Here is a 13,011-nt window from a genome sequence, read left to right as displayed (position 1 = left end):
GGTCTGCAAATGACTGAATTCCACTGATGAGCTGAAGTCAAAACCTTCCCCACAAGACCCCTGGGCCCCATGCAAACAAGTGATGTGTCTCTGCGTCCGGAACATTCAGCCTCAGATACCCAGCCCCAAGTCTTGTCACATAAAGTCTGGATTAGTATGGATAAAGGCCCAGAAACAGATTTACACTTACCTGTACATATATATTTTGAAGTCACCCTCCTAAGTGTCTCTTCTGAAATTTCTTTAAAATTGTTTTTGACATAATAATTGTACATATTTATTGAGTACAGGGTGACATTGCAGTACATGTATATAATGGGTAATGATCAGCTCAGGCTAATTGAAATATCTTTCACCTCAGCCATATATTTCTGTTGTAAACATTAAAAAATCCTCTTTTCTACCTATTTTGAAATATTCTATTAGTTGTTGTCCACCTTCATTATCCTACTGGGCTACTGGCCATTAGAAGTTATTCCTCTTATCAAATTGTGCCCCACTAACCATCCTCTCTCCATCCTTCCCTTCCTGGCACTCTTCCCAGGCTCTGGTAACCACTATTTCACACTTTTTTGAAATAAGCCTTTTAGCTTTCACGTAAGTGAGAGAACATGTGGTCTTTTCTGTGCCTGTCGTATTTTACTAAATAGAATGTCCTCCAGTTCCAACCACATTACTGCAAATGATGTGAATAATAGTCCCTAGTATGTTTTTACCACTTTTTCTTTTCTTTTTTACCTTTATCTTATTTATTATTTTATGTGATGCTGAGGATTGAACCCAGTGCCTCACACATGCTAGGCAAGTGCTCGGCCATGGAGCTATAACTACAGCCCCCACTTTTTCTTAATCTGTTCATTTGTCAATGGGTACCTAGGATGAGTCCATATCTTGGCTGCTGAAACATTTCTGTTTTCAATCCTCCTCCCCCACCCCCACTTCCTACTCTCCACCCCCACCCCACCCCCACCCCCCACCAATATGCACACTGGCCTGTGTGCTTTTGAGGACTATGCTGATCTCTGTGTCTGTAGGTGACCTGTAGCTCTAGGCCCTCAGCTGGGGCTTGTTTCTGTTAATAAAATAGCTGCTTTGCTGTCTGCCACTCACCACTTCCTTAAGGAAGGGCCCTTCCCTCTATTCCCACTTTCCTTGAGCCACAGTCCTGAGGAAGCCTTGATAAATACTTTGGGTATTGTGCAAATGAGAGCGAACAACCTCACTGTTCACTAAAATTGAAATCCACTGGATGACTGAGACATACTCTCGTCTTCATAGAATTTCAGATGAACATGCTTCCTTTATGAACGTGGATGGTAAAGTGACAGTCACTCCACACAGGAAATGCAAGGTTGTTGTGAATGGGGTACCCATCACTTCCAGGACAAAGCTGCAGCATTTGGTAAATTTCTCCTGGGCCCCGGAAGTTTCTAAGTCCTACCAGAGAGCTAGCCGAGGGGCTCTGGGTAGAGCTGGGTGCATCTCACCTTGTGGCTTCTGCTCCTGCTTCATGGTAAGTTACTTGGGCATGGTTTCCAGAGTGACAGATCTGGCCCTACCTCACTATGTGGTGTTCTTGGGTAAGCCACTTCTCTGGATTTCATCTATAAAACAAGGACTGAGCTGAATAAGTCCCAGGATCTCTTACAGTTCTGACATTTGAGTTTTGTGGTTTTTTTTTTTAACATATAGCCTCTGGCAAACATTGGTCCCTCTTCATCTCCTCCCCACCATTCTAGTCAGAGGCTCTACCACCACAGTAGCTCCTATAGCTTCTTTTTTCTCTCCCCTCTCCAGTCTGTCCTCTACCCAATAGCTACAGACCCTTTTAGATTGGTAGACAGAGTTGGTTGCTTCCTTCTAGAAATCCTTTAGTGATCCCCCTTAGGACTCCTGCGTGAGCTGTCCTGCCCCAGCTTCCTCAGGCCTCACTGTCCTGCACATCTGCCCCGAACTTGCTGACCTCTTTTTGATTGGCTCAGCAGTGGCCATCTCTGCCTCACCCAAACATCTCACACATGAAGTCTCAACTTTAAAATCCCATCTTCCAAGAGGATTTTTGTAATCCCCAGTCTGAATTAGACCCATTGGGCACTGTAGAGAAGCCCCTGCACTTTTTTTTTGAACAGTTTATGAGTACTCAGTTTTTCCATAAGACTTACAAGGGAAGGGTGGGGTCTGTTTTCCATTGATTCTCCTGGGCCTGGCAGGGAGGTAGCGCTCTTCTGCTGATGAAAGCAAGATGATGCCTTTCCTCCTCTAATATGGGTCTTTTCCCTGTTTGGGGGATTTTCAAGGGCAGAATTTTTCTCAGATCACTCTAGTACAAGGGACATGGGGCTATGGCTCCTCCTGAAGCAGTATGACTCTCGCCTTCTGATCTCAGGCTGAGGTGAAGGCAGCACCCTTCCCCTGAGCCTATGTTTCCTCCCTAGGACCGCATTATTCTGGGGTCCAACAGTGCCTACCTCTACATTGGATTTCCTTCAGAGAGAGGCAGTGAGGACTTGAGCAGATTTGACTATGACTTTTTCCAGCTGGAGAGGGTAGCTGCGGAGGGAGTAAGCATGGACAAGCTTGGTAAGTGGCTCCTGGATCCAACTTTTGGCATCTTCCATGAACTGATCTGAAAGCAACTGTTTTCACTGTGTGCTTTCCTGCTTTCCTTAAGACAATCATCTTTTATTGGGTCAGAGTAATGTACCTTGTTAAAATATCATTTCCATATAAATATAGAGTGAGTCCATGTCAAAGATTTAGTTCATTAAACTCAGGAAAAATGTGGCATTTATACACAATGGAGTATTACTCTGCATTAAAAAATGACAAAATCATGGAATTTGCAGGGAAATGGATGGCATTAGAGCAGATTATGCTAAGTGAAGCTAGCCAATCCCTAAAAAACAAATGCCAAATGTCTTCTTTGATATAAGGAGAGCAACTAAGAACAGAGTAGGGACGAAGAGCATGAGAAGAAGATTAACATTAAACAGGGATGAGAGGTGGGAGGGAAAGGGAGAGAAAAGGGTAATTGCATGGAAATGGAAGGAGACCCTCATTGTTATACAAAATTACATACAAGAGAAAGTGAGGGGAAAGGGAAAAAAAACAAGGGGGAGAAATGAATTACAGTAGATGGGGTAGAGAGAGAAGATGGGAGGGGAGGGGAGGGGAGGGGGGATAGTAGAGGATAGGAAAGGCAGCAGAATACAACAGACACTAGTATGGCAATATGTAAAACAGTGGATGTGATTCTGCAATCTGTATATGGGGTAAAAATGGGAGTTCATAACCCACTTGAATCAAATGTGTGAAATATGATATGTCAAGAACTATGTAATGTTTTGAACAACCAACAATAAAAATTTTTAAAAAAGGGGTACAGACCATTCAAAGGGCTATAAAGAGAATGGTGTGTTGGCTGGGGTTGTGGCTCAGTGGTACAGCACTTGCCTAGCATGCGTGAGGCACTGGGTTCAATCGTCAGCACCACATAAAAATAAATAAAGATATTGTGTCCATCTACAACTAAAAAATATTTTAAAAAAGAGAGAGAATGGTATATATATATAGATAAATAGCAAAACAACACCAGAAAGCTGAAATAATATTTCTGGTTACCTAAAGCCAACTAATGATGTTTAGCTCCACCCAGGGGCCTGCTGGGCCTACAGAACCTGTGCCCCAGTAGTTAGAGATGTTGGTTGGGAGCCTTGGTCTGGAGGAATGGTGAGGAAAAAAATCTAGGTCCTGGCCTTAAGGAAATCATAGCCATAGGTTTCTGAGTCAAAGATCTCCTGGGATTGGGGTGTAGCTCCATGCAAAACATTTGTCCAGCATAATGCCCTTGGTTTCGTCTCCAACACAGCAAAACCAAATGAACAAAAAATTTCCCTTTCCCCAGCTCAACCTACCCTTGTTACCCTGCAATAATCAGATTCCTCATAGGTGAGTGAGCAGAAGCTCTGCTTTCTGCCTGCTCATCTCTCTGCAAGCTTCAGATGGAAGCTCTTGAGCACCTGCCTGTGTGTCTCCTTCACTGTACTCAGGATGGACTGGACCCACTGAGGTCTTTGTAATGTACTGGCTTTCCAGAGAAGTCACCTATGCTTTAACCATCTTAATAAACTGCAGATGCGGGGCTGGGGTTGTGGCTCAGAGTTAGAGCACTTGCCTACCATGCGTGAGGCACTGGGTTCGATCCTCAGCACCACATAAAAAGTAAAATAAAGACATTGTATCCACCTATATAACTAAAAAGTAAAAATAAAATAAAATCTAAAAATAAATAAAAATAAACAGTAGATGGAGAGCAGTAGACTACAACTGCCCTTATGCAAAAGTTCCTCCCTTTTCTCTACATCAATGTGTTTTAATCAGAATTTTAGCAAAATAAATTGATTTGAAATTCACTTCTTTGTTCTTCTTTTGCTGAAGTTTTTGTCCAAAATCAAACCAACAAGGCCTGAACAATCCACCTACTCATTGATTTGTTCACAGTAAGTGACTGCCCAGTTGCCTTCCCAGCACAGGGCTAGTGGCACAATGAAGTTAAACAAACCACCCGAATATAACCCAAGTAAGAACAGCCTGCTTGCTGTGCACTGAAGCTTTGGGATAAATCCCCAGACTTTTCCTTGAGCCAACCAGATTTTACCCCTGCCCTTGCCCCTGCCTGGAAAGTTTGGAGTCACCTTGGATCAAGGGCCTTGAGACCAGGAATGGGAAATGGAGGCAGAGAGCCTCCTGCCATGGTGCAGCCAAGATCCCTAGGTTGAGAAGACCAACTCTATGAATGGGTGAATGAAAATACACATTTATTCATGGCTGGAAAGTTATCACTGCAAAGGACAAATTTTCTTTTCCATTCTGGCTTTCGCAAGGTGCTGTGAACAGTGGAGATGGCCAAGCAGACCCCAGTGTCCTGGCTGTATTCCAAGACTACGTCAAACTCATGCCATTGGTTGCAGAAGCAAATCAAATGAGTGAAGAACTGAAGAAGGTAATTTATCTAAAGCCCAAACACAATATAGTTTCAGGTCCAGAGAGAACCTTGAGGTCTACAGAGATGTGGGGTTTCCCCAAGATCCCACAGTGAGCTAGTAACAGAAACTAGCCTAATACCCGTGATCCCCCGCCTCCCTCCGCCACCCTGAGCACCACTCCAGCCACAGCTGTCCTACCAGTGCCACCAGCACCCAGACCAACACTTGCTGGCCATAACCACCTACTCCTGATTGTTCCAGTGCCTCTTTTGGCACCTTGATGATTGTTGTGCCTCAGAGAGGACCTGGCTGAAGTTAGTTCCAGTGACAGATGCCAGTCAGTGGGAATCTTGTAAAAGATTTAATCACATTAGTAAGTACTGTTAAGTGTTACTTCCAGGATGTGGTTGAGAAATTCCAGTATTCTGTCATTTCTCTTGGCAAGAATTTCAAGCACCAGAGTCAAGCCATGTTCTTTAAAAAAAAAAAACCCAAGTGTGGGAAGAATGAAAAGAAAATTGCAAAGGGGGTGTGGGCTGATAAATGAAGTGTTTCTTTTACTAGGAACTTAACATGGAATTGAAGGTGAAGAACCTAGCATCATCAGATTCCAGGGGCTATGACCTACAAAAGGAGGTCATGGTGAAGGTGACCAACCAAAGGACTCATGAGGTGAGGCCTGCATCTGTGGACAGCGGTGTGTCTCCCACAGGGTTCTGAGGAGCTTTTCTAGGGATACAGGTTTTGTTTGTTTGTTTTACCAGCAGCAACCAGTAGAGACCCCAGTGAAGAGGCAAGCTATGTTCCAAGTATAAGTGGAGTTCTGAGGGAGTCTCTTCCATGTTCTCTCACCTGGGTCTCTCTCCCACACAGTGCCAATTCCCAGGATCTTTCCTAACCACCCTCTCTGAACATTCTTTCTTCTTGCTTAACATGGCTCAAAAGCTTTAATGCCACAAGGGAGCCTGAAAGTTCATCCAGCTGGTAATGGGGTCCATGTCTGTGTGTATGTATGTGCAAGTGTGGACATTTGTGTGTGTGCAAGTGCATGTAAGAGAGGAAGATTTACCATTCTGAAGCAATGATAAAATTCACACTTTCATAAGACCCTGGAATAGTCCATTCACCTACTCCACTGACTGATCCATTCCTGTGTTGACATTGCTGTCAGTAGATCTTTTATAGAAACTTGAGGTTTTCTTTCCTCTCCCTTCTGCTGTGGAGCCACTTCTAGGCTTTTTTTCTAGACTAAACCTGTGTGCTTATCTTCCCTTAATGCTGTGATAAATTTTCATAAACCCAAACATATTACCTTATTGTTTCCTAGGCTAGAAGTCCAACAGGGGTCTCACTGGGCTACAAACAAGGTGTGGGCAGGGCCAATTTGTTCTTGAGGCTCAATGGGAAAATGTGTTGGCTTTTTCCGGCTTCTAGAGGCTACCAGAATTCCTTGGCTCATGGCTACCTTCCTCCATCTTCAAAATGAGCCACATCATATTTCTCTGACCCTGTTTTGGTCACCACATCTCTCTCTGCCTCTCTCTTCTGCCTCCCTCTTCCACATTTAAGGTTCTTGTGAGTGCCGCAGTCTGGCTGGGCACAAAATCACGAGCCACTCAAACAGGAATAAACTTTATTTTTGAAACTCCCACCAATGCCTTGTATGCTCCCGGGAAATATGCCGACCCACACACGCAGCATTCTCCCGGACACACACACCAATAGGAAATCCCTCCTCCGGAATTCCCTCCTACTGCACTTCCCCAACCAATGGGAACTCTCCGGGAGTCCAGTAGCAGGCCGAGGTGGACAGCAGGGGTCTAATATCCATTTGAATGCAGATCTTAACATAATTATATCATCTCAATGGCTTGCTGGCGTCACCTTTCAACCCAAAATGCCATGCATCATTACTACTTGGCTATGGCTCTTAGCATGTGAGTACACAGGGCCTATCTGGATAATCCACACTAACCTCATTTTAATTCAGATGATAAGCAGACTTAATTCCATCTGCAACCTCAGTTCCCCTCAGTTCACATTCATAGGATCCGGGGATTAGAATGTGGGTGAAAAACCAGCTTCTATCTCAGAGCAAAGCCTGTCCAAGGAAGGGACATGGCCTTTGTCCTTGGAAAAACCCACAGAGCACTCCTAAGCACATTCCCACCCTGCTAAGTTATTTATCTACAAATAACAGAGATCTGCTGTGCCAGGTGTCCCTGACTCAGTCAGGCTAGGTGGGGACCCATAGCAGCCCCCTAGCGGCCACCAATCAGCATGAGTCAAGGAAATACCTGGGATGCCAGATGACCCTCCCAGTAGTTTATGGTGGTTGATAACATATTGGGAAACCATGTAGTTCAGCATGTACACCCCTCTTGGCTCAAACCAATCAGTTCAAACGAATACCCCTTGTACTGACCAATCACCCCTACCCAACTTGTTCCCGCCAGTGAATGTGCTAATCATGTTTTAGAGTTGTTATTTGATTTTCCCGCGGTGTGTGATGATTTGCTATGATGTATGTGAAGTCCCTGCCCTCTCCAAAGAATGTATAAAACTGCTGCAAACCCTGGGCTCGGGGCCTCTCAGCGTTACCAGTTGCTGTGTGTGCGCGCGGAGGACCGAGCTAGCTCGCAATAAACACCTCTTTGCTGCTTACATCGATCTTGGGTCTCTGGTGGTCTTTGGGGGTCCCGAATTCGAGCATAACAGTGGGCATCTTTGAGGGCCATTATTCTGGGTACCACAAACCACAAACCTTCATTTTCCTGGGAGGGTCTGTTTTCTGACTCCATCATCATCTCCTCTATGTCATTTCCTGGGCTCAAGTGACTCGAGCACGCCTAAATAACAGGTCCAGCACGGATATGGTATTCTTGAAGAGCCTCGCCAAAGCTAAGTTTGCAGAGTGGTGTGTGGTCTTGGATACCCCAAATCAGCCCACTGGAAGGAGCATGCTGGGAAAAATCAGGCGGATGAACTGTTGGAGCAGTAGATGAAACAAATATTGGTGACCTACTTTGTGTTCGCAGGTGTGGATTTGGTCAAAAGCCAAGTTTATCAATAGGAAATTCTTAATGGAGGAACTTTACCAGCGCTTTCTAGATGGAGAAGACAGCCACGTGACTCAAGAGGATGACCCTTTCTGGGATCCTGTCGAGGTCATCCACTTGGGCTCAGCTCATGTCTGGCTCCAGTCGCTTGCTTACTGCATGAAGTTCGAGGAGCAAGTGGAGTTTCTCAACTGTGATGGACTGGAGGAGGCAGTATTACACATCCATATGGCCTCTTGCTCCCCAACAGGACAGTGGGTGTCTCCTCCCCTTCCCTAGTTCTGTCTGGGTCAGTCACAGAAAGTTCAGAGCAAGTCCAAGTTCTCCTGAGAGGGTAGTCAACTTGGTACCTGAAAGGGTCATTCATGAGACAAATGAATGAGCTCATGCATTTATGATTTGGCTCATGGAATATGATTTTTGCCATGGAAGCCAAATCAGCTTCCCTAAAATGCCAGCTGCATTTGAGACAACTCAGCACTGCCCTAAGGAACCAAAGGAATGAGGAAGACATCCCATAAAGAGATAGGAGTAGCAGAAGGAAACTTGGACAAAAATCAAGACCTGAGTTGACCCTCATAGGAGAGAAGCCAATGAACTCTCTCCTGGCACCTGTGAGGTCTGGTATCCACCCTACACGGGATGCTTTTCCCATGCTGTAGGCCCAGGCTGCTGGTGATTCCCTAGAGTAAGAGGCAGAGAGGCCATCTTCTAGCTTACCCCTTCTTCTCCGTGATAGAGGCCTATTTCTTTGGTCTTTTTTTTCAAGGTAGGAAGAGAGATTTCTGGCTTTCTGTGATGTTTTCTGAACTTCCATGGGTGTAAGTTTGCTTCAGGCTATCAGTTCTGTTCTAAACTCTGCTATGCTATCTTTTACTGTTCTCTTAGGATATCTCATCTGTCGTTTCTCTTTAGGTCTTAGGCAGTCTATACAAAAGCTGTAGTCAAGTATCCTAATCAAAGAGGCTGGCAGAGGGGCCTGGTATGGATGCCAGTGCCTGCAGAGCACCCAGTGAAATTGCTGAAGAGGAAAATAGCTCAAGAAAGGAGTAAAGGTTCTGTGACTAAGAGTCCAGGCTGACCAACTGGGACTCAAGCAACATTCTGGTCACTTGGCTACCTTGACCTTCTAGGCTGCCTGATGGTTATATTGCAAATCAATAAAGTGGCATTCTAGTTTATAGGTGTCAGACTTTGTGAGCTTGGCTGATGTGAGAGGTCCCTATTAGAAAGCTTTCTGAATCAGTTTCTGACCTTGTAGGTCTGAGATGTACTCAAGACTACAAGGAATTCACCAGTGCCAACTTAGGAGGCTGCAATCTCAGCAGCCAGCTGCCATTCCCCTTCTTCCTACTGGGGACATACTTGAATTTTCAATGAAGTGTAGCACTGACATCTGTGTGCATTCATTGCATGAAGTGGTTCATAATCCCTTCTCTGGGTTTTGAGCTTCTTTTTGCTTTGTTTTGTGATGCTGGAGGATGGAACCCAGAGCTTCATGGTGGGCAAATGCTGAAGCCTTGAGTTATACCCCAGCCCCATGATCTCCATGAAATGGTCCATATCTGACCTTAAAGCATCAGTATAGAGTTGACTCTTAAAAAAATTATTTATGTTATTAGTTTTATTTGGTGCCGAGGATGGAACCCAGTGCCTCATGCATGCTAGGCGAGCATTCTACCACTGAGCCACCATCCCAGCCCTAGAGTTGACTCTTATTAAGTGTCTCTTGAATGAATTCTACAGTTGGTAATAATACTAGCCTTCCTTCAATGAAATTAGCTTTCTCTTTAAGTTTTCTATTTTACTGCCTGAACTTAACAATGCCAACTTGCTTGGACCCTGCTTAACCTGAGATCAATGTCTACCTCTTCTGTTTGTAGAGCACATGGTGAGGAGGACGTGGTTATTGATCCTTGTGAGCTGCTGGGCAAGAGGATGGATTTCCAGATTCACATTGTCCAGTGCCTTGGTGTCAAATGGCTAAAGGAAGATGCAAAGCGGGGCATTCAAATGGGGTACTACCCTGTGCCATAGCTTCTTTCAAAAGCTACCTGCTGTGTGGCTTTTGGAGGAAAGGAGTGTTTCCTCAAGTTTTTTTTTTTTTTTAATATTTACTTTTCAGTTGTTTTTGGACACCATACCTTTATTTTATTTATCTTTATATGGTGCTGTGGATCGAACCCAGGGCCTCGCACATGTTAGGCGAGCACTCCATTGCTGAGCCACAACTCCGGCCCCATTTCCTCAAGTTTTAAAAATGAGTTTAGGGGCTGGGATTGTGGCTCAGCGGTAGAGCGCTCGCCTAGCACGTGGGAGGCCCTGGTTCGATCCTCAGCACCACATAAAAATAAATAAATAAATATATAGCGTCCAGTTACAACCAAAAAATAAATATTAAAAAAAAATGAGTTTATAATGTAATTTTCTTAACTTTCTGTTTGTTCAACTTCAAAATGACTATTTGCCCCTACCTATTAAACAGAGAAGCAAGCCAAATGGGTTGTGGTCATTATGTATTGAACCTTTTATGTAACTGAAATAGTTGAGTCAAAAATTTTATTTATAGAAAAATATCGTTCAAAACTGTATTATTTAAGTAAAATGTTTTTATTGGAAACAAAAGAACTATATTATGGTATGGCAGATGCATCAGATATGGTCAAACTCATTAGGTGAAAAGGATATTAAAAGATAAGGTAATAAAGAGTTACTTTGAAGAACAAAAACCAACCAACCACCCTACATGGGAAATTAGCAATTTTAGAGTCTCTAAGTAGAAAGGATTTATTGAAATCCTTTTTCCTTTTTTATTAGTCACATTGTGATAATACCCATGTAGAACAATTGAGATGTTGGAGGCCGCAATCATGAGCATAGATTATAATTTATCTCTTTATCTAACTCATGCATGGGTTATATGTCTGGGTTCATCTGATTCTTTCCTTTACAAATGTGTTCCTTCTGGATTTAAATTATGTTTTATATTCTTTTTTTCAGGTATAGAATTTATGATCTTCCAAACACTTTATATACTAAACCCATATGGAAAATTGTGAATCCCCAAATTGAAGAGATTGTACAATTTGCAGCCTTAAATGCATCTCAGGAGTTTCTGAATTATTTACAGACAAATGCTCTCATTGTTGATTTGTGGGGCCTTCAAGGTACTTACTCTTTCACATGTGCACTGTTCAATCGGACATAATGTCAGTACACCCAGTGCTGCAGAAGAGGTAGAAAAGGGAGGCAGTCAGGGTCTTTATGGCAGTGGCCAGTGTCATCTTTCCCCGTGGGCCTCTGGGTCCTAGTCCAGCAGGTTTAACATTAACAACACATGATTTAACATTTCACTCAACACTAGGGCTGGACAACTTAGACTTCCTTTCTTTGATGGTGTCTCTACCACACTACAGAAGGCTGTGCTGAACTGAGCTGCTCTCAGCTGGACTTCATGGTCACAGATGAAGGCCACATCATGGTAGATACCAAGAAAATTTCCGATGTGAAGGATACAAGCCAGGTGTGTACATGTGAATTACAATTGGCATCAAGGTGACTAGAAAAATATCAGGTGACAGCCACTTAAGGATCGTCAGTGTTGTTCCTCTTAACAGAACTTTTCCTGGTGTACTTGAGTACCCTTAGTTTAAGGGGCTTATAAATCCTGCTCATCACCTCCCCATTCCATCTGGTTTACCTGAGATAGAAAAAATTGCCAATCTCAAAAGAAATGACGTATCTTTTGTAGATGGCATCAAATCAGACATCGGAACTTTATCTGAAAGTGCTCAAGTTAGAACAGGAGACGGAACTGCTCAGAAACATTAACAGAGCCCTGAGAGAGGAAAACATATTTCTCAAGGAATCACTGGAGAAAACTGATTCTGGTCAACAAGGTGACAAACTGCTCCAGTTGTGGATGTTGAGCTTATCTCCAAAGCTCCAACATTTGAGATGTGTGTTTGGTTTTTTAAGACATGGCCTTTGTTGTTAGGGTGCTAGGGATGGAACTCAGTGTCTCATATGTGATAGGCAAGTATTCTACCACTGAGCTATACCCGCAGACCCTCTCCACTTTTAAATTTTGAGGTAGAATCTCAAAATAAAAAGCTGCTAAGGCTGACTTAAAACTTGTGATCCTCCTCCTGCCTTAGCCTCTTATGTAGCTGGGATTATAGGTGCCCACCACTTTGCCCAGCTAGACACGGACTTTTTCATGTTTTAACTAATATTTTGTATCATAAAAAAAAAACAGGCATTTTGTTTTTCTTTTGCCTTGCGAGATTTCTTTGCATGGGTTCAAACTGGTGCCACAAATATGCTGATAAATGCAGATATAGAAGAATGCCACCAAAATAAATAAGTATAGGTATCTGTAAATGAATAAATACCTTTCTTCTTCCTGAAGCCCATAAGCCTTCCAGTACCCTGAAGATAACTGAGATGACATCACAACTGCCATCAGCCAGAAAGATTAATCAAATGTGCACTCAGCAAGCCAGCTGCGACAAAGAGTTTGCTAAAGCTCTCAAGGTGTTTTATCAAAGCATGAACACAGCAAAACGACAATTTTTCAGACTTTGGCAGTATAAACCTCCTGTAAGTAGCCAGAATCATGGGAACAAAAGAAATCTATTTCCATTAAATTTAGACATTTGCTTTAAATGCATTTCCTGAGCTTGAGGACATGTGTGTTTAAGCAGATGAGAAAGTAGAGGCCTTAAAAGCATGGTCCTCTGCTCTCTCAGGCCTCTATCCACTTTTGCTCAGGGCTTTCTATTTTAGTGCATATCTGGCTGGTTCCAGACAGCTAGGGTCACCGTAGAATTGCTATTCATTCACTTTACAATATATAGAATATCTCAGAAATGCAAGTTTTGTTTATAATTATAAAATCAAATATAACTCATCATATTACAGTAGAAAAACAATCTGATTATTTCAACAGATGGAAAAGCATGTGA

The 13,011-nt window shown here is 43.2% G+C and overlaps 1 protein-coding gene across 1 annotated transcript in view; it reads left to right on the top strand.

Annotated features, from left to right (window-relative positions):
• Positions 1 to 13,011, top strand: part of LOC124085056 (kinesin-like protein KIF28P) — a 63,349-nt gene that overhangs the window by 45,871 nt on the left and 4,467 nt on the right. Inside the window, exons 13-22 of the mRNA XM_046432540.2 lie at positions 1,279 to 1,402; positions 2,436 to 2,580; positions 4,884 to 5,002; positions 5,550 to 5,657; positions 8,024 to 8,298; positions 9,928 to 10,062; positions 11,045 to 11,211; positions 11,461 to 11,567; positions 11,796 to 11,943; positions 12,456 to 12,646. Coding sequence (XP_046288496.1) covers positions 1,279 to 1,402; positions 2,436 to 2,580; positions 4,884 to 5,002; positions 5,550 to 5,657; positions 8,024 to 8,298; positions 9,928 to 10,062; positions 11,045 to 11,211; positions 11,461 to 11,567; positions 11,796 to 11,943; positions 12,456 to 12,646 — 1,519 coding nt within the window. The remainder of the gene's footprint in view (positions 1 to 1,278; positions 1,403 to 2,435; positions 2,581 to 4,883; positions 5,003 to 5,549; positions 5,658 to 8,023; positions 8,299 to 9,927; positions 10,063 to 11,044; positions 11,212 to 11,460; positions 11,568 to 11,795; positions 11,944 to 12,455; positions 12,647 to 13,011) is intronic.

The sequence above is a fragment of the Marmota monax genome, unplaced genomic scaffold, assembly GCF_021218885.2.
Source record: "Marmota monax isolate L192 unplaced genomic scaffold, Marmota_monax_Labrador192_F-V1.1 WCK01_AAM20220418_F8-fsc00090, whole genome shotgun sequence".
NCBI classification, from domain to species: Eukaryota; Metazoa; Chordata; class Mammalia; order Rodentia; family Sciuridae; genus Marmota; species Marmota monax.
This window is presented reverse-complemented; position numbering and strand designations above follow the sequence as displayed.